Raw genomic sequence first — 23,325 nt, 5'->3', positions numbered from 1 at the left:
GGCTACAAGCACTTGAAAGACATCAGTTGAAAGATTGAGCGGTTGCAGGATCAAGCTTTCAACATCCAGGCTGTGAGGGATAGGGTCTGAAGGTTTGGATGGCATAACATGCCTTAGTTCTGAGAGTGGGCACTGTGCCCAGGCAAATGGGTTGTCTGATCGAGAGGTCGAGAAGCATGGGAAACCATACTTGTCGAGGCCAATACGGGGCTATGAGTATCAATGACCCTTTGTCCTGTTGTAACTTCACCAGAGTTTTGGCTATCAGCAGTATCGGGGGATATGCATATAGGAGGCCTGTGTTTCAGGGGTGAGTGAAGGCGTCCATGGTTAACTTGTTTTGTTGCCGGGGCAGGGAGCAGAATCTGTCCACTTTGTGATTCAGTTCGGATGCAAAGAGGTCTATTGTTGGTTGACCCCAGCGTTGGAAGATTCTGGTGGTTACCACAGGATCCAGAGACCACTCGTGGGGATGGAACTGTCAGCTGAGGTGATCTGCTACTACGTTCTGTATGCCTGCTAGATAAGTGGCCCGGAGATACATGGAGTGTGCAAGGGCCCAGGCCCAGATCGGTGAGGCTTCTTGGCAGAGGAGATAAGAGCCTGTGCCGCCCTGCTTGTTCAAGTACTACATTGCAACTGTGTTGTCTGTTTGTATGAGAACAGTCTTGTGTGAAAGGCAGTCCTTGAGCACATATAGAGCATAACATGATGGGCTGAGGCAGTTACTTTTTTTGCGCAGAGACTAAGCTAGCTTGGAGAGTGTGACTGCGTGGTCGTTGGGCAGGAAGGCCTTTGTGACTGTGGTGTCCAAATCTGCTCCAATGAAAGTCAGGAGGTGAGATGGAGTCAGGTGGAATTTTTGGTAGTTGATGAGAAATCCCAAAGAGTGTAGCAGATTGATAGTGAGCTTGAGAGTGTCGAGAGCTCCTTGTTGGATTGGCTCTTGATGAGCCAGTCGTCCAGGTAAGGAAAGACGTGTATGCTATTCTTGCGTAGATGGGCCGAAGCCACTGCTAGGCACTTTGTAAATACACGGGGTGCCAAGGCAAGTCCGAAAGGCAGGACCCGGTACTTAAAGTGTTGGTGTCTCACTAGGAAACGCAGGTACTTGCGGTGATGTGGGAAGACTGGAATGTGAGTGTAAGCGTCTTGAAGATCCAGAGAACAGAGCCAATCTCCTTTTTGCAGAAGGGGAAGTAATGTGCCCAAGGACACCATCCTGAATTTTTCTTTTCGTAGAAATTTTTGAGATTGCGGAGGTCTAAGATGGGGCGGGGGCCGCCTGATTTCTTTGGAATGAGAAAATAGCAGGAATAGAACCCTCTGTCCTGCTGTGCCCAGGGCACAGGCTCCACAGCCTTGGTGCCAGAAGGGTGGACAGTTCTGACTCTAGAACACTTGTGTGATCTTTCTGCATCCACAGTGGATTGGGTGGTGAGTCCGGGGGTACCATGAGGAAGTTTAGATAGTATCCCTGGGTTAGCCAGTTGGTTATGAAATGGTGAATTCGACCTCCTACTGGCAAATCTGGATCTGGATCTGTGGAGCGGCTGCTGTTCTCTGGATAGATCACAAAATCCAGAGGCTTAGCCTGTTTGCGGATGTGGCTGAGGCCTGGATGTCTAGGGCTTTCGAGGATGTGCTCTCTGAGACGGCCTAGTTGGCCTCACACGAGATGCAGGTGGGAAGTATCTGCGTGGGCAATAAAATGGTTTTCTAGGGTCCCTTCTAGTGGATCTTCTTGCAGAAGAAGGGGCCTCGGTAGTAACTGTGGATAATTGCCGCAGGGTCTCATTATGGTCTTTTAGTTGAGCCACTGCGTCTTGTATCTTGTCTCCGAATAGGTTTTCATCGGCAAATCAGCAAGTTTGTCTTGGACTTCAGGTCTCAAGTCAGATGCTTTTAGCCAGGCCTACCTCCTGGCGCTGATTCCCGTCGCTGATATGCAAGAAGCTGTTTCAAAGGAGTCGTAAGCAGCACGAACATCATGTTTCCAAGCCTCAAGGCCTTTCTGTATTATGGCGTTGAGACTATCTTGCTGTTGTTGGGGAAGAGAGTCGGCTATTCCCTGAACCTGCTTCCAGAGATTCCTTTGGTACTGTGTCATGTAAAGTTGGTATGCAGCTATTCGTGACATTAGCATAGAATCCTGAAATATCTTGTGACCCAAGATATCAAGGAATTTTTGGTTTTTGCCAGGAGGTGTTGAAGTGTGTGGTTGTAGTCTTCTGGCCTTCTTTTGTGCAGACTCAACTACCACTGACAGATGGGGTAGTTGTGGTTTTTGGAATCCAGGAATATGTTGGTCCAGATAAGTTGCATCTGTCCTTTTATTTACTGGCTGGACAGCACAAGGATGCTCCCAGAGATGATGTTGGAGATCCACTAGCACTTCGTGTACAGGGATAGCCAAAACTTCTTTTGGAGCATCAACAAATTGGAGAACTTCCAATGTTTTATGGCATGTGTCCTCCTCTGTAATCAGATCAAAGGGGATTATCTCTGACATCTCCCTAACAAAACTGGCAAAGGAGAGATCTTCTGGGGGAGATTTTCTCCTTTCTTCCGGAGGAGATGGTTCTGATAAGATATCCTCCGTGGATGTGTCTGTGTAAACATCTTCCCATGTGTCAGAAAAGGTCTCTAGTTGAGATCCTGAAGGAGAGAAGAAGGTTGGTACTGTAGGACATGTTGGCACCAATGGATCCTTCAATAGCCTTGATTAAAGATGCGGTGGCACCGATGTGGGTTTCGGCAGCACCGGAGGCATCGAGGGAAAATGAGGGCCTCTCAGTCCTGAGAGCCCTGATGGACCAGGCATCGGTTCCGGCATTGGTGAAAGGGGACTGGAGTCCGTGCCTTCATCGTCTGAGGACCCCAGAATGGGAATCGGGGTTTTTAGAGGCTTTGTGAGTTGCTTTGGCATCGGTGGCCTGGGTTGTGTTGGAAGGGCACCGATGAGTGTATCCAGTCTGGTCAGCAACGGTGCAAATATCGATGGCTCCGGTGTCGGTGTGGGGGTCGGCATTGATGGTTGTAAATCTCTGAGAGCATCGAACACTGCCTGGTGGATGAAACTGTCTAGTTCCTCCCTGAAAGCTGGTGCAGATATCGCAGCTACAGGGGGTGGCAGACTAGGTGCTACTGGCAGCTCCACAGGGACCTGTGGGAGCTCAGTATCCGGCACTGATATCGGTGGGGATCGCCTTGGTTTTTTGGGTGGAGAGGGTGTTAAAGGCTCCTCTACCCATGTCCTCTTCACAAGCGGCTCGATAGCCATCGAAGCTGATGCGGTACCGGTGTTGGTGCTTCCCTCGGTGCTTGGTCCGCTCTTTCTCCAGCACCGAGATAGAAGATACAGATGCCTTAGAAGGAGTCAGTGACGGACTACCACCGCTGCCCTGGTGCTCACGGCGAGGTTTGATGACTAATTTCTTCGATGCTCCTACCGGTGACGATTGGGTGGATGTCGATGGAGTCAGCTTGATTTTAAACAGGGTCTCCTTCTTGTCGAGGCGAGCCCGCCTACCCTTTGGCGTCATCTGGGCATAACTTGGGCAGTGAGAAACGTGTGATGAGCCGAGGCACAGCATACAGACATCATGTGGGTCGGTAATCGACATGGTACGGGGGCATTCTGGACATTTTCATAAACTCTTTGCCATGATGGCAGAGGTTCAGGCCCAAAAACTGTTGATGGCCTGCGGACACTGAAAAAGGTAGGGGCAGGAACCAACCGGGGACAGTGAATTTAATCACCGAGCCATGAAAAACAATATTGCGATGGGAGACCCCTATGAGGGAACTTTTTAATGAAGTAATCTTCAAATTTTTTTCCGTGAAGAAAATTGTGTGAGAAAATTCTCACAGAGCTCCTAACCGCGAGGCAAACTGCAGCACGGAAAAAAAAGAGACTGAAGAGAGACCCCTGTGGCTTCAGGGATTATGGCATGCTGGGCATGCTCAGTGTGCCAGTCAAAAGTTTTAGAAACTTTGACAGAAAAGTTTTCTGTGATAGGGCTCCGTCCAGTGACGTCACCCACACGTGAGGACTACCATCCTGCTTGTCCTGGGAGAAATACATTAAAAAACAATTTTTGTCCACTTAACGAATGTTCCAATGCATCTTTCGTTTGTTTTAGGAAAGATATTGCTTTATACACTAGCAAATTAGTGAATTTTTCACTCATAGAAAGCTATATTCCTGTGCTCCTCAAAACTGCAATTGCAAAATCCATTCTAAAAAAAAAGCCAACATCTCGCCCTAGACAATTTAAAAAAACTATCAGCCCATTTCTAATTTGCCATTCACTTACAAAAATTTTGGAGGAAGTCTTCCTAAAACAGCTTTAGACATTTATTGATGATAATTCAATTTTGGATATCCAACAATACAGGTTTAGACCTGGTCATAATACTGAGACTTTGCTTTTATCCTCATTTGACATTTTTAGATGTGGATTTGATAATGGAACTGAATTTTTATTAGTGCTTTTAGATCTAACAGCAGTCTTTGATATGGTCGACCATATTATCATGCTGAGATGGTTGAGGGATACTGGAATTGGGAATGTGACCCTAAACTTGTTTTCATCATACTTAAATAACAGAAGTTATAGGATTATTGAAATGGACACCAAATCAGCTATGTATAAACAAAAAAACGGGGCTCCCTAGGGTTCAGTGCTGTCAGCCTTGTTGTGCAATATTTACCTAGCATCAACTGGTTGTGCTTTTGCCGAGCTGGATGTAGACTACCAAATCTTTCATGACAAAATTCAGTTTTTGGTTCCCTTTAGAGGAACATACAAACATGCCCTTGGTAAAGTTTTGGTATGTCTTGGCTATCTTCAAACAGACTTGTTTAAATTTATCCAAGACAGAGATTCTTTATCTATCCAGATATCCTTCAGACTTAAGATTTTCATTTCAAATGTTCTACGGCTACACATTAAACAAGTGGTCCGTAATGCATAATTCAAGATGCAAATGCTTAGGAGTCTTTGCACCTTTCTAAACAGCATTGACCTAGAAACTGTGATTCACTCATTGGTTATTTCATCAACACATTATTGTAATGTCCTTTACTTGGGCTTACCACAGAGCACTATACGTGCCCTACAGTAAGTTCAGAATTCAGCTGTCAGAATAATTGCACAAATTCCCATTCATCAACATATTTCTCCCAATTTATTGAAACTTTATTGGCTACTGGTTGCCTGGTGGCATTAAATTTAAAGTACTCGTGTCATTTTTATAGGGATTAATTGAATGACTCCTCATAAATTTAATGTGGTCCTGAAAATATACCGACAAACGAGATCTCTTAGATCTGCTTCTCAACAGCTTTTAGATGTGTCTTCTTTTAAAATGGTTTGTTTAGACGAATCACGTAAGCGTCTATTTTACATACAAGACTGAACCTTATGGAACATTCTACCTCTATGCCTCAAAGGAGAAAACACCTTGTTGTGAGTGTGGGGTTGCGGTCGCTTACTTGAGCAAGATGTGAGCCCTTGGACCACGGTGCAGCTCAGGGAGGAGCCCCAAAGCACGCACCATGGGAGGTGAACATGTCCAAGCCCAAGCTGGGGCAAAGCTGGACTTAGATCAAGACGTGGATCATCATAGAAACGAACAAGGCAGGCTCAGACCTCCACTGGACCTACACGCACAGGAGAGACCCAGCAATGCAATGCTGGTCTCAAGAGTAGCCCTCCAGCCACCTGGTAGCCTTTCCGGACCCGCTGCTTGGGGACGACGAGTGTGTGAGGCCACACGAAAGCAGAGGGCAGAAACAAGACTAGACTCGTGGAACTTGGAAGACTCAGATGAAGACTTGTGGAACTTGGGAGACTCAAATGAAGACTCAAGGAAATCAGAGGACTCAGACAAAGACTCAAGGAACTCGGAAGACGTAGGTTCAGATTCAGGATTCAGCTCGGATTCAGATACAAGTACGGGGTGAGTGCTGCCTCGCAGAGTGCCCTACACAGCCGCCCATGGCTGGTCAAGGACCATGCCGGAAGCGAAGCAGATTCCAGGCAAGAAGATGAAGACTTGAAACTGGAAACATGATGAAGATTCAGGAGAGACCTGCGCCGTAGCATGTCCTACACAGCCGTCCGTGGCTGGTTGTTGTCCACGCTGAAGCGAAGCAGGCTCTGGGCTTGGGTATGGATGGATGCAGAAACAAGGAACTCCGAAGACCAGGAACAGGGTTCAAGGATTCAAGACTCAGGATTCAGAACCCGGATTCAGGAATAGACCTCAGTGTTAACAGCAAGGACCTCCTGGAGACTTGTGCTGCAGACATGAAGACAGGCCTTGTGCCACCAAGCGCCCTACACAGCCCCCCCCCCCCCCCCCATGGGCTGGTCATGGACCACGATGGTGGCACACCAGGAAAGGTGGAGAGAAGGAAACTTGGAAGCAGGACAAAGAGCCAGAGGCTGAAACATCAGGACAAGGGCTGGAACATCAGGAACACAGAACATCGAGAATACCGGACAAGCGACGAAGGAGCTCCAATGAACAATAGGAACATCCACGAAAGCCAGGAACATCTAATGAAGAACACGAAAACATCTGGACAGGAGCAGACCATGGAAGACTTTGTTGGATGAAGAGACCATGGGCAACCATGAAGATCCAATACGAAGGCCCCGAGGAGTGGAAGCAGAGCCCTTATATAGGGCTGAAGCAGCGTGATGACATCATCAGTTGGGGCCGCAGGGTTTTTCCCGCCACTGGCCCTTTGAAAGTAAAGCAGAGGCGTGTGTGCCTAGGGGAGAGGAGCAGCAGCGGTGGCGGTGTCCCTGCTGCAAGGAGCAAGCCGAAGTCGGCGGCAGCACTCCTGCTGCAAAACGAGCGTCCCGGCAGCAGCTCAGTGCCGCGAAAAGATGGAGACAGTGGTGGCCCTCCCTGCCTCGGAGGTGAGACAATGGCGGCGGCTTCCCCTGCCGCATGAAATTGGGAGTCAGCAGCGGCTTCCCCTGCAACACGAAGACAAAGGCAGTGGCGTCACCATCCGGGCTGCATGGGGGCAGCCGCAAGGAAGAACTGACAACGGCTCCCTGCCGTGGAGAAAAACATGGGGCCGATGTCAGGCTGGAGCTGAGAGACTGCTCTCGAGCTTATCCTATAGGCAGCATCGCAACACATGTTGCTAAGAGTCAGGAAGATGTTAAAGGCCTTTTTATTCCAACGATCTTTTAACTTAAGATCATGTGTTCAGTTGAGAATTCGAGTTGCAGATTTTAACTGCTTAGCCTGTATTAAAGTCGTAATTTTAAAAAGCCTACGCGTGCAAAATTCGGTGGATATGTGTGTGTCCGGGTGTAAGCTAAGCACATTATAAAAACAACTCAGCCACACACATATCTCCTGATATGTGTAGAAGTGCCGGGCTTGATAAAAGGGGCGGGTGGGGTCTCAGTGGGGAGGGACAGACCAGGAAAACGGCCATTAGGCCCAGTCCCGTGGAGGCGTGCGTTGGCAGCTGGCCGGTGTGCCAAAGTTACTTCTGCTCTAATGAACAGGAAGTATTAAAATAAAAAAATCAGCCTAGCTAGGTAGGGGTTAGAGAGCACAGGAGAAAAGATAGGAAGGGTAGTTAGGGGGATAGGGAAGTTTCCTCCCAGTCCGCTCCTTAATTGGAGCAGACTGGGAGGGAACTGGGGAAGGCCCTATTGTGTCGCCACCCGTCCGCTCATGCGAGCATGGACATTAAAATCTGGTGCGCATGAAAATCTTATTTTATGCACGCACTGACGCGAGCATGTAATAAAATAGGTGCGTCCATGTGTGTGCACCGGGAACCACGGGCACATCGATGCCCGCGCGCATTTTTTAAAATCAACCCATTTAGACCGAATTTTCGAAGGCCCGTGCACATAAAATCTGGGGGATGCGCTCATGGCTGGGCCATGTGCGTGCCGAGTGCATTTTAGAAATGGCCTGGCCATGTGTGTTTCTCCCAATACGCGAGGAAGTACCAGGCCAGAGAAAAGGGGCGGGCTGGGGTGTGGGGTCTGGGCAGTGAGGTGTGGGTGATGAATGAATGTTTTTATGTAAATTGTCTAGCAATGTTTGTAAATTTTAAATAAATAAATAAATGTTATGTTTATTGCATAGGACATATAGATACCCTCTATATTTGCTAGATTTAGCATGGCAAGTCCATGATTTTGGAGAGGGTGTAGTACTCCAACTTATCTACACATATGGTGGGACTGTACAATTGTGCAAATTGTTTTGGGGACAAGTACAACCTGATACACAGGCAACAGTTGAGTCTACTAGTCAACTCACAGTTCCTTTATGGTGGTGAGCAAGTGGGGTGAATAGCCTCTGAATATGTAGTTAATCTTACTATACATGTTTTTCATGCCACCCGTAGCACAGTAGCCTGTTACTGGAAATCTACTCCGTAACTCAATCACTGGAGAATTGTAACAGCTGAAATAGCAGTAATGGAAAGACTGTCATTTGCTCTTAAGGATAAACTGGAGGGTTATGGCAAGATATGACAGCCATATTGGCATTGGAGACATTCTTGTTTACAATCAGTCAAGGGATCTTCAGTATTTATTTTTGTTGAATTTCTAAGTGAACAATTAATTATTCTCTGTGTAAATGGTCCAGGCTGCAACCTGATCTACTGATGAAGAATGTTACATCTTGTATCTTTAAATATAGAGATATAAAATAAATAAACACAGAGATCTGCAAGAAATTTACAGATAGGTGTTATAAAGATATTAAAAATGGTGGTGGACAAAGCTGATCCCTGAGGAACTCCAGTTATTACTGGATACCAATAGGAAACAGCCGAGCCTACTCTAATCTGTTGAGAGCAGTCATTGAGATAAAACCTAAACCACTGCAATACTGTACCTGCAATATCGCATTCTCTCAGTTGATAAATTAAAATCTGATGATCAATAGTATCAAACTGTGCCAATATGTCTAGTAACACTAATACATAACCTTGCCCCCCATCAAAACCATGTCTAAATGTATCAATACATAACAAAAAAATGTCAGTACTTAGACCTTTCTGAAAATCAAATTAAAACTGGTCCAAAATTGAATGTTCCTCAATAAAACTAGTCAATTGGTTTAATATTTCAGACTCAAGTACCTTTGTAAGGAAAGGTAATGAGGAAATGGGATAACCTTCAGTTAGTGAGAGGTTAATAATTCTTGATAATGCTCCAGAAATATTAAGGTCAATTAAAAAAGTCCGCCGTGCACCAAAATTGGGAGATGCGCGCTCACCAAATTTTAAAACCTGCTCAGGTGTGCACGTATTTTCCCACTGCACGTACATCTCACTTGATTTCAAAAAGGGGTGTGCTATGGGTGTGTGGCCAAGAGATGTGCACATAAATACCGGTACACATGCATCCTGGTCCATTGCCACATAGCTTTATTTCTGCTATGGATGAGGTGTAACTTAAAAATAAAAAAAATAAGAAAATTACTTCTTACCTGCTAATTTTCGTTCCTGTAGTACTAGGATCAGTCCAGACGGTGGGTTATGTCCCCCGTCCAGCAGATGGAGTCAGAGTAAAACTTCGAGGGTGCTGGTATATAAACTGGTGCACCCTCCTAGATCCTCAGTATCGAGAATATCAAAGCCAAGCCAGAAAACTGGACAGACCAAGGATGATGGATCAAGCATGAACTCAACCAAAAGATTGAAACTGTGAACAAATTTATGCAACATGCAATGAGAACTGCCAAACATAACAACACACAAAAGCCCACTACCCCCGAGAGGGGGGGGAGCAGCGAACAGAAGGACAGTAGAGAATAGTCGAGCAGGTTCATACCGGGTGGGCGTCTGGACTGATCCTAGTACTACAGGAACGAAAATTAGCAGGTAAGAAGTAATTTTCTTTTCCCTGTACGTACAGGATCAGTCCAGACGGTGGGATGTACCAAAGCTTCCCTACACCGGGTGGGTCCCTGAGAACCCTGCTCGAAGTACCCTGTCCCCAAATGAACCAGACTCCGTCCCCGGTACATGGAGACGGTAGTGTCTGGCAAAAGTGTGGAGAGACTTCCAAGTTGCCGCCCGGCAGATTTCTTGTATGGAGACCAGCTGAGACTCTGCATGGGAAGTGGCCTGGGCTCGCAACGAATGCGCCTTGATACCCACCGGAGGATCCTTCCCGGAACCAATGTAAGCCGCAGCCACCGCCTCCTTGAGCCAGCGTGCGATGGTAGTCTTGGACGCCTGCCGGCCCTTTCTAGCTCCAGACCAGAAGACAAAGAGATGGTCAGAGAGTCGAAAGTCATTCGTCACCTCCAAATAGCGAAGAAGCGCTCGTTTGACGTCCAGGCACCGAAGCGCCGCAGGGGCGTCCCCTGGGAAGGCTGGCAGTTCCACCACCTGGTTCATGTGAAACGAGGAGACCACCTTAGGCAAGAACGAAGGAACCGTCCGCAGGGAAACCCCGGAGTCCGTGAACCGCAGGAAGGGCTCCCTGCACGACAGCGCCTGTAGTTCCGAGATACGCCTTGCCGAGGCTATTGCAACCAGGAAAATAGTCTTTAAGGTGACGTCCTTGATGGAAGCGTGACGCAAGGGCTCGAAGGGGAGCCCCCCCAGGGCTCTCAGTACCAAGTTGAGATTCCAGGAGGAACAAAGAGGACGCACCGGCGGCCGCAAGTGCTTAACTCCCCTGAGGAACCGGGATATATCCGGATGAGATGACGGATCCGGCCTGCCGGAGGCGCGTGCCAAGGATGCGAGGGCCGACATCTGCACTCGGAGCGAATTGTAGGAAAGGCCCTTTTCCAGACCATCCTGCAAAAACGCCAGGATGTGATGGCGGGAAGCCGCGGTCGCGAGGGCTCCCCGCGCCGAGCACCAAACTTCAAAGACCTTCCAGACCCTCACGTAGGCGACCGACGTTGAAGCCTTCCGCGCCTTGAGGAGTGTGTCCACCACGGGAATAGCGTAGCCCTTGTTCAGGAGCGCCCTCCTCTCAAAAGCCACGCCGCAAGACAGAAGGGTTCCGCCTGTTCCAAAAATACTGGGCCCTGGTGCAGAAGACGTGGAAGGTGCACGAGTCGGAGTGGACCGTCCACCGACACGCCGAGCAGATCCGCAAACCACGGACGCCGCGGCCATTCCGGAGCCACTATGATGACCTGACCGTGGTGCCGCTCCACCCTTCGAACCACCTTTCCCACCAGTGGCCAGGGGGGAAAGACATAAAGTAGAATCTGAGTGGGCCAGGGGAGAGCCAGAGCATCGACGCCTTCCGCGCCGCGCTCCCTTCTGCGGCTGAAGAAGCGAGGAGCTTTTGTGTTGGCTGCGGACGCCATGAGATCCATCGCCGGCGTCCCCCACCGGCGGAAGATCAGCGACATCGCCTCGTCGGAGAGAGACCACTCCCCCGGATCCAACGCTTGACGACTCAGAAAGTCTGCTTGAATGTTGTCCACCCCGGCAATGTGGGATGCCGCCAGCTGGTCCAGAAAACGCTCCGCCCACGCCATCAGGCGCGCGGCCTCCCACGCGACAAGTCGGCTCCTGGTGCCCCCCTGTCGGTTGATGTATGCCACCGTCGTCGCATTGTCTGAGAGGACTCGAACCGCTCGCCCCCTGATCAAAGGCAGGAACTGCACTAGGGCTAGACGAACCGCTCTTGTCTCCAGGCGGTTGATTGACCAGGTAGACTGCTCCCCCGTCCACCTGCCTTGAGCCGAGCTCCGGAGACACACTGCTCCCCAACCGGACAGACTTGCATCGGTAGTGACCACCACCCAGTCCGGCATTTCCAGGGAACAGCCTTGAGCTAGGTTCCTGGGGTCCAGCCACCCCCTCAGACTGGACCGGGCGGCTGGTGGAAGTGGGAGAATCGCCTGGTAGTCCTGGGAGACTGGTTTCCATCTCGAGAGCAAGGACATTTGCAGGGGCCGTAGGTGTGCAAAGGCCCAGGGCACCAAGCTGATCGCAAACACCATGGAACCCAGAACTTGGAGATAGTCCCACGCCGTGTGTGACTGAAGAGACGCAAACCGGACGATTAGATCCCGCAGTGCTTGAGCCTTGTCCGGACGCAGGAAGACCTTGCCCAGAGCCGTGTCGAACCGTGCTCCCAGAAAATCCAACTGTTGGGCTGGCTGCAGGCTGCTCTTGCTGAAGTTCACTACCCAGCCAAGGGACTGAAGGAAAGACACCACCCTGTCGACCGCCGCCCGTCCCTGCGACAGAGACTTCGCACGAATGAGCCAATCGTCCAAGTAAGGGTGAACCAGAACGCCTTCCTTCCGGAGCGCGGCCGCTACCACCACCATAATCTTTGTGAAGGTTCTGGGCGCGGTCGCCAGGCCAAAGGGCAGCGCCTGAAACTGAAAATGTTGACCCAAGATTTTGAAACGAAGGAGTCTGTGATGGGCCGGATGAATAGGGATATGTAGATAAGCTTCCGTGAGATCTAGGGAAGCTAAGAACTCCCCTTGATGAACCGCCGCAATGACAGAGCGGAGTGTTTCCATGCGAAACTTGGAGACCCGGAGCACCTTGTTGATTTCCTTGAGGTCCAGAATGGGACGAAAGGCTCCGTCCTTTTTGGGAACCACGAAGTAAATCGAATAATGCCCCGAGCCCACCTCTCCTGAGGGGACGGGCGAGATGGCTCCTAGGGTCAGCAGCCTGTCCAGCGTGTGCTGCACCCCCTGTCGCTTGATACTTGACCCGCAGGGGGAGAAGATGAACCGATCCCTGGGGACTCGCACAAATTCCAACGCGTAACCCTCTCTTACAATATCCAGGACCCATTGGTCCGTGGTGATGTTGGTCCATTCCTCGCGAAACAAAGCGATGCGACCTCCAATCCGGGGCAGCGAGGAGTGGACTGGCCTGACATCATTGGGAAGGCTTGCCCGAGGCTCCCTGAGCCGAGGAGTCCCTGGCCGGTCTGCGACCCCGAAAGGGCCGCGTCCACGTCTGCGACCTGGTGGAAGGTGTCCTAGGGCTCTGTGTTCTGGAGCCTCGGTAACGCCTCTGGGGGCGGTAGCGGTTCCTGGAAGTTCCAGAGTACGAACGAAAACCACGCTGTCGGTCCTCAGGCAACCTGTGGACCGAATTTTCCCCCAGGGTCTTGATGATCTGATCAAGGTCTTCACCAAAGAGAAACCTGCCCTTGAAGGGCAGAGCTCCCAGACTCGCCTTGGAGGAGGCGTCCGCCGCCCAATTCCTGAGCCACAGGAGTCTTCTGGCAGAGACGGCCGATGCCATGGTCCTTGCCAGGACCCTGAGCAGGTCGTGCAGGGAATCCGCCCCATAAGCAATGACCGCCTCCAGACAGTCAGCCTGGGCTGCCTCCTCGGGCGGTAACTGTTGCGAGGTGAGGAGCTGTTGAACCCATCGAAGCCCGGCTCTCTGAGTCAGTGAACCGCAGATAGCCGCCCGGACCCCCAGCGCCGAGACTTCGAAGATCTTCTTGAGGGCGACCTCCAGCTTTCTATCCGAAATATCTCGCAGCGCGGTGCCCCCCGTGACCGGGATGGTAGTTCTCTTGGTGACGGCGGACACCGCTGAATCAACCTTGGGGACCCTGAGGAGATCCAGAAAATCCCCCGGAAGAGGGTAGAGCTTGTCCATCGCCCTGCCGACCCGAAGGGACGCCTCCGGGTTATCCCACTCCCGCACCAGAAGATGGAGAAACGAATCATGGATGGGAAATGTCTTCGCTATGGGACGCAGACCTGCCAAGACAGGGTCACCCTTGGAGGTAGCCGAGGCTACGGAGGGAGCCGGGGGTCCCGGGGGTTCCACAGGAGGGTCGAGGTCCAACTCCTTGAAAACGTGGGGAATGAGCTCCGCCAATTCTTCCTTGCGAAAAATGCGAAGGACCCTCGGATCATCGCATTCCAGGTGCGCTGCTAAGGCCAAATCGTCATCCACCTGTGACACTGGGTCGCCCCCGAGGTTCGGCGAGGGTGATGGTCCCCCCAGGGAGAGTGGTATACTCAGGGGCAACCTGTTGCCGCCCCCTCCGGTCCCCGGTACCGCAGCTGCAACGCCCGAGGGCCTGGGGACCTTGGCGGGAGGAGGAGAGAAAGCTGCCCCCCCCTGAGGGCTCAGGCTCTGTAAATACGCCTGGTGCATAAGCACCACAAAGTCCGCTGAAAAACTGAGCGGGCCCGTTGAGGGAGAGGGCAGGGGGTCCCTGGGGAGTCCGGATGTGGAAGGCAGAGGCCCCGAATCTGAGGTCGGAGGGGCGGCCGGCAAAAAATCTTCCGTGGGCTCCTCCGCGTCGGAGTCCGCGCTGCATTCCAGGTCCAAGATGGCCGCCGCTCCCGCCAAAGACGGGGGCGGGGCTAGCCCTCGAGGCCCGCGGTGCTCCTGGCGCGGCGGCGAAATTGTCGGCGGGGCGCCGCTCGTCTCCCCCCCGGGGAGACAACGATCGCAGGGACCGTCCCTCGAGGCGCCCTGGCCCGGGCCGCCGCAGGACGGACAGCGCGCGCGTTGCATCGCGCGAGGGTCAGAACGAGTGTAGCACGCCGGGAGAAGCCCCCCCCCCCCGGGAAAGCCTAAAATCGCGGCGCGGAAAGAGCGGGCTCGCCGTGCCTTCGGACACCCGCCCAAACACCCTCAACCCCGGGGACGGCAGGGGAATGGGGCCTCCTTGCCGCCTGCGGCCCTGGGGAATGAAGCGTCGCAGGGCCGCGGGGGAGGTGAGACGCCGCAACGGGAAGGAGGGGAGAGGCTGGCCCCACCAGCATCCACCTCAGAATGCGCCCAAACCTGCGCTGTAAGAATAAAAGGAACACAAACCCAAAAAGAACTACCCCTAAGCTTACCCCTGAAATCCAAAGAAGAGGTAAATAAACGAGGTAAGAGGCAGTCCTGATGGCAGGCTGAACAGGGGAGCCAAGCCACCCCGGCTCCCTTCTGACAGGAACCAAATATATATATTTTTTTTTTTTTAAACAACTTGATCCATCAGCAAAAGAAAGAAGGATAATATATATATATATATATATATATATATATATATATATATATATAGAGTAATAAACCCTAAACTTTGGGGAAACACCGAGATCCCCTCCTCACATCTGCTGGAGTCAGAGAGATACTGAGGATCTAGGAGGGTGCACCAGTTTATATACCAGCACCCTCGAAGTTTTACTCTGACTCCATCTGCTGGACGGGGGACATAACCCACCGTCTGGACTGATCCTGTACGTACAGGGAATAGCCATTTCTGCCGGGTTTAAAAGGGTCTGGGGTAACTGGGAGGAGTTCAGGCTATCAAACCGGAGGGGGTTTGGAGGACCTAGCGCTCAACTAGGTGAACTTTGGATGAACTGCACATGTGCCCGTTATAAAAACACCCTGACTTACGCCGTAGAATCGGGATTTGTGTGCCTATGCGTGCACCCACTTAAAACTGTGCACACATGTGCATGCAGCTAGGATATTTTATAATGTGTGTGCATATGTATGCACAAGTTATAAAATGGCGACATATCTGGGCGCACACCAATGCACATGCACCAAAGTGCACCCGCTCGTTGGTTTGAAAGTTACTGTCCCTGTCTCTTAAGGCTTTTGATAAGATTGTGGAACATGGGTATGGAGGGCATGATGATACCTCACTAATCTTGTTCACCTAAAACTCTGTCTCTAACCCAAAATTTCCTATTTCATCTTAATCCCTTCTATCTTTGTTTCACCTTCTCCACTACTGGAGATTGGTCATTAACTAAGTTTTTCAATTGTAAACCAGAATAGTGCAAAAGCATTACACTGAAGACTAGATGGAATTGAGTTTTTACCCAAACCAGCTTTGTTGGATACTTCTGTAAGGCTTTCAATGCCTCTAAAACCTCCTTTGGATTATTCCTAATACATTCAAATTGAGCTGCATAATAAGACTTCTTAGATTCATTTGTCATGTTCCTATATTTTTAAAGCTTTACTTTATAAACATTTAAAATCAGTGACTGACAGATTTATGCCAGCAACTTTCAAACGTATGTAGACAACATCTTGCTTCTCTCAGAGCAGCAGTGTACCAGGGACTATTCTTGGAATGGTGTTGACTAACAAGCTGTATGGGGCAAGGGGATGTGATATTTCAGGTTAAATGAAAAGGCTTGTATGTTTTATTTTTTGCTTTGTTTTTATGCTGGTTTTATTTGAATTTGTTTTCATTCTGTTGTATTATACATTAGAGATGTGCATTCGTTTTTGTGGAATTGGAAAATTACAACGAAATTGTCCAATTTGGCATGGATCGGAGGACCCGAAAAACAATTGGGCTTTCCCCGAAATTTCGGTGAAAATTATTTTTCAGGTTAGTGCAGGGGGAGGGGCACATTTATTAAAAAAAAAAAACAAACAAACCCCAAACCCATCCCAACCCTTCAAACTTACTTAATTACAACCCCCCCACCATGCTGATCCCCCCCCCCAAGACTTACTGAAAGCTCTGGTGGTCCAGCGGGGGTCCTGGGAGCGATCTTCCACTCTCGGGCCATCGAGCCTGCCAGGAATCAAAATGGTGCCGGTGGCCAATTGCCCTTACCATGTGACAGGGGCTACCGGTGCCATTGGTCAGCCACTGTCATATGGAAGGAGCAATGGACGGCCGGCGCCATCTTAGAAAATGGCGTGGGCCATCCATTGCTCCTTCCATGTGACAGTGGCTGACCAATGGCACCGGTAGCCCCTGTCACATGGTAAGGGCAAAGGGCCACCGGTGCCATTTTGATTAGTGGCAGCTGATGGCCAGAGAGGGAGAGATCTCTCCCGGGACCCCGTTGGACCACCAGGGCTTTTAGTAAGACTTGGGGGGGGGGGGGGATCAGGATGGGGGGGGGGGGTATAATTAAGTCAATTTGAAGGGTTAGGGTGATTTTTTTTCGTGGAAAATTGCCAAAAACAAAAAACGAGCCACAGGAAAACAACATTTTCCACGAGGCGCCCGAACCGCAGCCCGACCCGAAAATCTTAAACGATGCATATCTCTATTATACATGTCTATTATGTATGTTTATTGTAACCTGCTGAGGTCTGTGGATCAGCAGGCTATACATTTTTGGGCAAATTTTAAATCCCCAGCGCGCGTAAAATCCGGGGTTATGTGTGTAGATGGGCTTTGCGCGTGCTGCGCGCATTTTTTGAAGGGACTCAGCGGCGTGCGCAACTCCCATTACGTGCAGAAGTGCTGGGCCAAAGGAAAGGGGTGCTCCAGGGGGCGGGGAGGGGCAGGGTTGGAGGCGGCCGGTACAGCAGCCATTTGCCGCTGTACCGGGGAAGGGACTGACGGCGCGCGCAAGTTGCTATTGCTCCAACGGAGCAGTAAGCAGCAAAAAAAAAAGGTAGGGTAAAGGGTTTAGATGGTGGGAAGGACAGGGGAAGAGGGAAGGAGTATGGGCAGGTGGGTAGGGAAGTTCCGTCCCAGTCCACTCCTTAATTGGTGTGCACTGGGAGGGTACTGGGAGAGGCCTGTTCTCGTTGCCGCACGCAATTTTCTAAAATTAGGCCCCCTTTGCGTGCCGCCCACACATGCGTGTGTGGATTATAAAATCTGGTGCACATGTGTGTGCGGTCCACGGATTTTCTAACATGCGGGGGGGGGGGGGGGGGGGGTGTCACGTGATATGGTGAGCCATGGTAGACATGTCTATCTGGGCTCCAGGTGTCACGCTCACCTTATCTTTTTCATAATCTGCATTTTATCCCACAATTGTGAAGTAACAGCTACCAGAGCTGACAAGGCTTATGTCCATTGTCCTTTTCATGCAGAAATCTCCTCAGGGGATGGCTGCTAAAGGTTGTAGATAGCACAAAGAAAAGCCACGCAGGCCTGAGGCCAAAATGGTGTTGATGACTGAATCATCAGGAAACAAAGTGCAGCAGGATGCAATAATTACTGAAATAAAAGCGGTGGTATTGGCAGCGCTGGATGAGAAACTGTCGGGCATTGCTTCTCAGCTTATGGAGGTATAAAATACACTTACCGAACTGAATCCTCATCTCGATCAGTCGGAGGGCCGTATCTCCTTGCTAGAGGATGACTCCATAGCAGTGTCTGCAAAGATGGTGTCCTTGGAAAAACAACTCTCGGAGCAGGCTGAAAAAATAGAAGATTTAGAGAATCGTTCGAGGAGATCGAACCTCCGCTTTCAGGAAATACTGGAGTCAGTGGAAGATCAAAATCTGTGAGAATTTCTGGAGAACTGGTTACTGGAGGTTTTAAATCTTTTGGACATTAAAACTGCGCTTCAAAATTGAATGGGCGCATCGTCTTGGAGCACGAAAAGAAAAAGAGATCAGATTGAGGACAGTGTTTGCTAAAATACAGAACATCGCACACAAAAAGCTTGTGAGGCGAGCATATAGAAAGCCCGAGCTCTCCTATAATGCTCATCGGGTGCATATCTTCCAAGATTACTCAGCTCGCATTTCTACCCTGTGTAGGGGATTCTCTCAGGCTTGCGCGGTGCTGTTCAAGAAACAGATTAAGTTGTCACTGCTGTATCCAGCGAAACTTAAAGTATGGCATTATGGCCAAATAAAAATCTTTGAAACTGCAGTGGAAGCTCAGCAGTTTGTGAGCACTCTTTCACAATGTCTGCCCTGTAGGCATAGTTGGCACCATTGCTTTGGGGAAGATTCATAGCGGCGAAATGTTGTGGCACACAACTTTTGGTGTTTGTTGAACTTTGTCATGCCTGCTATGAAGGTGGTCATGGATATTGTGAGGCACCAATCGGGGGTTTCACAAATTTTGGGAGTCTGATTTATTGCTTGGTATCTCAAGACCAAGACTGCAATCACCTCATTGTGGCTGCAACATGGAGAGGAAATGTTTCTTCAGCGCTTCTAAGTTACCGACTCAAGCTCCTGCGTTTATCCGCATGCTGCTGCAGATTTCAGGGTTTTGTTTTTTTTTTTAGACTTTTGTATTGGAGATGTTATGCATGTTGGATGTCAGCTCTTCCTTATCTACAGTGGAAGCTTCCATGAATCATGAATTGCTCTGAACAGTAGGGGTGAAGGTGGAAGTATTTAAAAGGATCCAAGTGCTAGGTTGGCACTGAGACAGATAATTGGTATTGACAATGTTGGGAGCGTGGCACCCAACCACAGGACTACACATGACTCTTGTTCCTTCCATATAGAAGGGAGAGGCATGTTTTTGGGGCGAGGGGAAGAGGAGGGGAAAGGGGAGGGAAGAGAGAGTGATAGTTTTAAAATATTTTCTGGCAATGATCGATGGAGAGTTCTAGGTGGTAATGTGGAAATGGGGACGGTAGTAGGATTTATATATTGGCATGGCACGGGAGGAGAGCGGAAGAGGGAAAACCTATTTTGCATCTTACATAAGTATGTCCCTATTATATCATTGTAGATGGGTTATGGGTTTCTCTCAAGTACCATATTCAGATTTTTTTTTACTTTTTCAAGGGCTGGGACAGAGATGTGGGGTAAGCCTAGGAACCCTGCATCCAGTTAGACTAAGTTATTGTGTGAGGGGAATCTGGATTCAACATAGAGTAGATGCATAGAATCATATCCTGGAATGTCAATGGCTTAGGCTCTCCCATAAAAAGGAAAAATATTTAAAGAGGTGGAAAGCATCTGTTGCGTGCATACAGAAAACGCATTTGACAGAGTAAGCGAGTAAAAAATTACACAGGGAATGGGTGGGTTCCTGGTTTTTCTCAGCCACTAAAGGAAAAAAGGTGGGGTTGCTATTCTTATTGGTAATACAGCTAATTTCGTAATGCATGACATGATTCAGGATTGGTTTGTTATTCTTGTTGGGAATTGGAATGGGAGGGAGGTCACCATATGCAATTTATATGCGCCCAATTCCTACTCATACCAATATTTTGTAAATATTCTTCATTTATTGGTTTTCCAAATGCAAGGCATTTTGTTTCTGGTAGGCAATTTAACTTACCATGATCCCTCCCTTGATAAATTCCCACCAGTTCGGATGCACAGTACAGTTACAGATAAGGGGGTTGCCTATATTTGCCATCAATTGGGGATTTTAGATATTTGGCGAACCTTACATCCAGAAGAGAAAGATTACACTCACATAGCGAGAGTTTGGGAATAAGGCTGGGAAAATTCTAGCACCGAAATTTAAAGCCAAAGTAGTTCAGGGACAACTTCTTAAAATTAAGGATAAAAATGGAAAATTATATCTATGACTCCACTGAAATGTGGAGATTTATGCAATTTTATGAGGAATTGTACAGTACTGATACTTCAATTCAGGGAGCGGAGGTGGTTAGATATCTGGAAATGGTAGACCTCCCTAGCTTGAGTCAGGATCATCAAAGACTCTTAAATAGGCCTGTAAGCACACATTGCAAAATGCAATGAAGCCTTAACGCAACCTATTGCATGGCTTAACGCTACTGAAAATGATGTAGCTAAAATCGGCATTAAAGCCATGCGATAGAACTTCACAAAATGCTTAACCCAGCCCACTCCCGCCCCTAACTCCTCCTCTTTTTTGGATTTGCATTGCACCATACGTTATGGTGCTATCGCATGTGAAAACGCCTTATAGCATTTTGATAAATGACCCCCTTAGATGGGATATTCAGCAGCACGGCTATGCTGTTGAATATCCCCGTATACGATGTTACATAGACAGGTAAGTCTTTTTTTTTTTTACTTTATTTTTATCATATTTAAACAAAAAAAAACAACCCAAGAAAATACTTCTTGTTAGGAAAAGTGTACAATGACAGATATTAACACCAATTGTTACACATATAAATATAAGAAAAGAGGGAGGGCCACAATTCAAAGAAATTCAAAAGAAAAAGCAAGAAATAAATGGGGGAACTAGATGGGTAAGTCTAATCCGTCTAAGTTTAGACATGCTATTGAGCAGGATCTTAAGTCAAGTTTTAAAATTTCAGAATTTTTAGATATTTTGAGAATAGGGGATTTGAATCAAATAGTGAAGGGAGCAACCCATGTTAAAGGGCATGTATTGGATTTCATTTTTGGCTCGAATAAGGTTATTTCCAAAGGGGAATTGACCTTTGGTGGCATGGAAGAGGTCCCATGGACTGATCATTTTTTGATTAATTTTAGTTTTAAACTTTTAGCAAGTATGAAGGGAAATATCAAAAAGAGGAATGTTTACAATCTTCTTGTAATTTGGGGAAAGATAGTTTCTGAAAAATTTCATGAGTGTGTGGATGTTTATTGGGGGAAAGTAGTTGAGGGGAATGTAGTTGGTTTGATCTGATGGAACAGGCTATGAAAACAGAAAGAGTGGAAGTTCAAAGTGTGAACAAATAGGAAAAATGTTTTATTTCCTTGTTTTACAGCTGAGTTGGCTGAACTTAAAAGACATTGCCCTCACCCAGAGAGGAGATGGCGTAGAACGTTTAGCTTAGATCATAGGAATTCTTGGAGAAAGGCAAATGCTTATTTTAAAGAGATTTTTAGCTAAGAAAAAATATTATATGAGTAGAGTGGTTTTAGTGGAATATAACCCAAGAGCACTTTATGAGGTGGCTAAATCATTGATAGGGCCTCGATCTAAAAATAAAGTAATTTTTGATGAGGTTCCTGATTATAATACTTTTGTAAAATATTTTTAGGAAAGAGTTTACTTACTAGTGAAGGAACAGGAAGAAGTTGGGGGGGGGGGGGGGGCAATTTGTGAAGGATGAGATTGAGAATGCTCCTGGAGGAGAGATGAATTCTCTTATGGAGAACTTTGAATTGTTGTCTTTATTGGAAGTGAAGCAATTGATTGCTCAGGTTAAACCATCCTATTTTTGTTTAGATGCTTGTCCGTCATGTCTGATTAAAGGTTGTTTGGACAAAGTGATCTCGTGTCTTCAGATGCTAATTAATGCATCTTTGGAGTTGAGGACTGTCCTCACATTGTGTAAAATGTTTCTCCTTTATTGAAGAATGAAAATTTGGATTCCAGATTAAGTAACAGCTATAAACCAGTATCAAATCTTTCATTTGGAAGGGGTAGAACTTCTGAATTCAGATGAGGAAGTAGCACAAAGTCTTTGCTAGTTTCTTTGATAGACCATGCCCTCCCCTTATTATCAGGTCGATACAGTAAAGTGTGCTCCGTCGGAGCGCACTGTCAGCCTGCTCTGGACGCGTGTTTTCCCTTACCCCTTATTCAGTAAGGGGAGGAAAACACGCGGCCCACCCGTGGCACCTAATAGGGCCCTCAACATGCAAATGCATGTTGATGGCCCTATTAGGTATGCGCGCGGGATCCAGTAAGTAAAATGTGCAGCCAAGCCGCACATTTTACTCTAAGAAATTAGCGCCGACCTTTGGGTCGGCGCTAATTTCTTCCGGCGCCAGGAAAGTGCACAGAAAAGCAGTAAAAACTGCTTTTCTGTGCACCCTCCGACTTAATATCATAGCGATATTAAGTCGGAGGTCCCCAAAAGTAAAAAAAAGTAAAAAAAAAAAATAAAAAAATTTGAATTCGGCCCGCAGCTGTCGGGCCGAAAACCGGACGCTCAATTTTGCCGGCGTCCGGTTTCCGAGCCCGTGGCTGTCAGCGGGCTCGAGAACCGACGCCGGCAAAATTGAGCGTCGGCTGTCAAACCCGCTGACAGCCGCCGCTCCAGGCCAAAAGGAGGCGCTAGGGACGCGCTAGTGTCCCTAGCGCCTCCTTTCCCTCGTTTGCACCGCGTCGCCTAATTTGCATGCTGGAGCATACTGGATAGCTTGCACCGGCAAAGGGCCGGTGCGTGCGCCGGGAGAGCGGGCGTTCGTCCGCTCTCCCGCGGTTTTACAGTATCGGGCTGTATATAAGGGCGAAGGAGCATCATTAGTTTTATTAGATTTATCGAGTGCTTTTGATCTGATTGATCAACTATTGTTGAATCGATGTGAAGCAGTAAGTATAAATGGATTGGTTTTGAATGGTTGCAGTTTTCTGGATGGGAGGAAGCACATTGAGTCATTTCAAGGGAAATTTTCCAGATTTGTTGATGTTGATTGTGGGGTGCCACAATGATTTTCCTTCTCAGCAATCTTGTTTAATATTTTTATGAGCAAAGTGGGTGAGACCATTTGGGGGGCTGGCTTTTTGCCATACATTTATGCAGATGCATTATGAATGCTATCAGAAATTAGGAAACTGTTTGGATTCCTTGAAAACTTGTTTAAATCAGAATACATTGGTTTCAAATACCAGGAAAACAGAGTTTCTGTATTTAGGAAAGGGAAAGGTGGAAGCCACTTTGAAACTGATGGCTATGAAGGTTCTGCCAAAGGAAGAAGTCAGATGTTTAGGAGTACAGCTGGATTCAACACTG

At 48.4% G+C, this 23,325-nt stretch overlaps 1 protein-coding gene across 4 annotated transcripts in view; it reads right to left on the bottom strand.

Moving 5' to 3' along the window:
* The window catches only part of SLC1A1 (solute carrier family 1 member 1), an 805,722-nt gene that overhangs the window by 53,532 nt on the left and 728,865 nt on the right, over positions 1–23,325 (bottom strand). The window contains exon 12 of one of the 4 annotated variants that reach the window (XM_029613493.1): positions 18,004–18,116. The exons of the other annotated variants lie outside the window; for them this stretch is intronic. Coding sequence (XP_029469353.1) covers positions 18,050–18,116 — 67 coding nt within the window. The 3' untranslated portion in view covers positions 18,004–18,049. The remainder of the gene's footprint in view (positions 1–18,003; positions 18,117–23,325) is intronic. 4 annotated transcript variants of the gene reach the window in all.

The sequence above is a fragment of the Rhinatrema bivittatum genome, chromosome 1 (genome assembly GCF_901001135.1).
Source record: "Rhinatrema bivittatum chromosome 1, aRhiBiv1.1, whole genome shotgun sequence".
Classification (NCBI taxonomy): Eukaryota; Metazoa; Chordata; class Amphibia; order Gymnophiona; family Rhinatrematidae; genus Rhinatrema; species Rhinatrema bivittatum.
The sequence above is the reverse complement of the archived record's forward strand: the minus strand, read 5'-3'. Positions and strand labels throughout refer to the sequence as shown.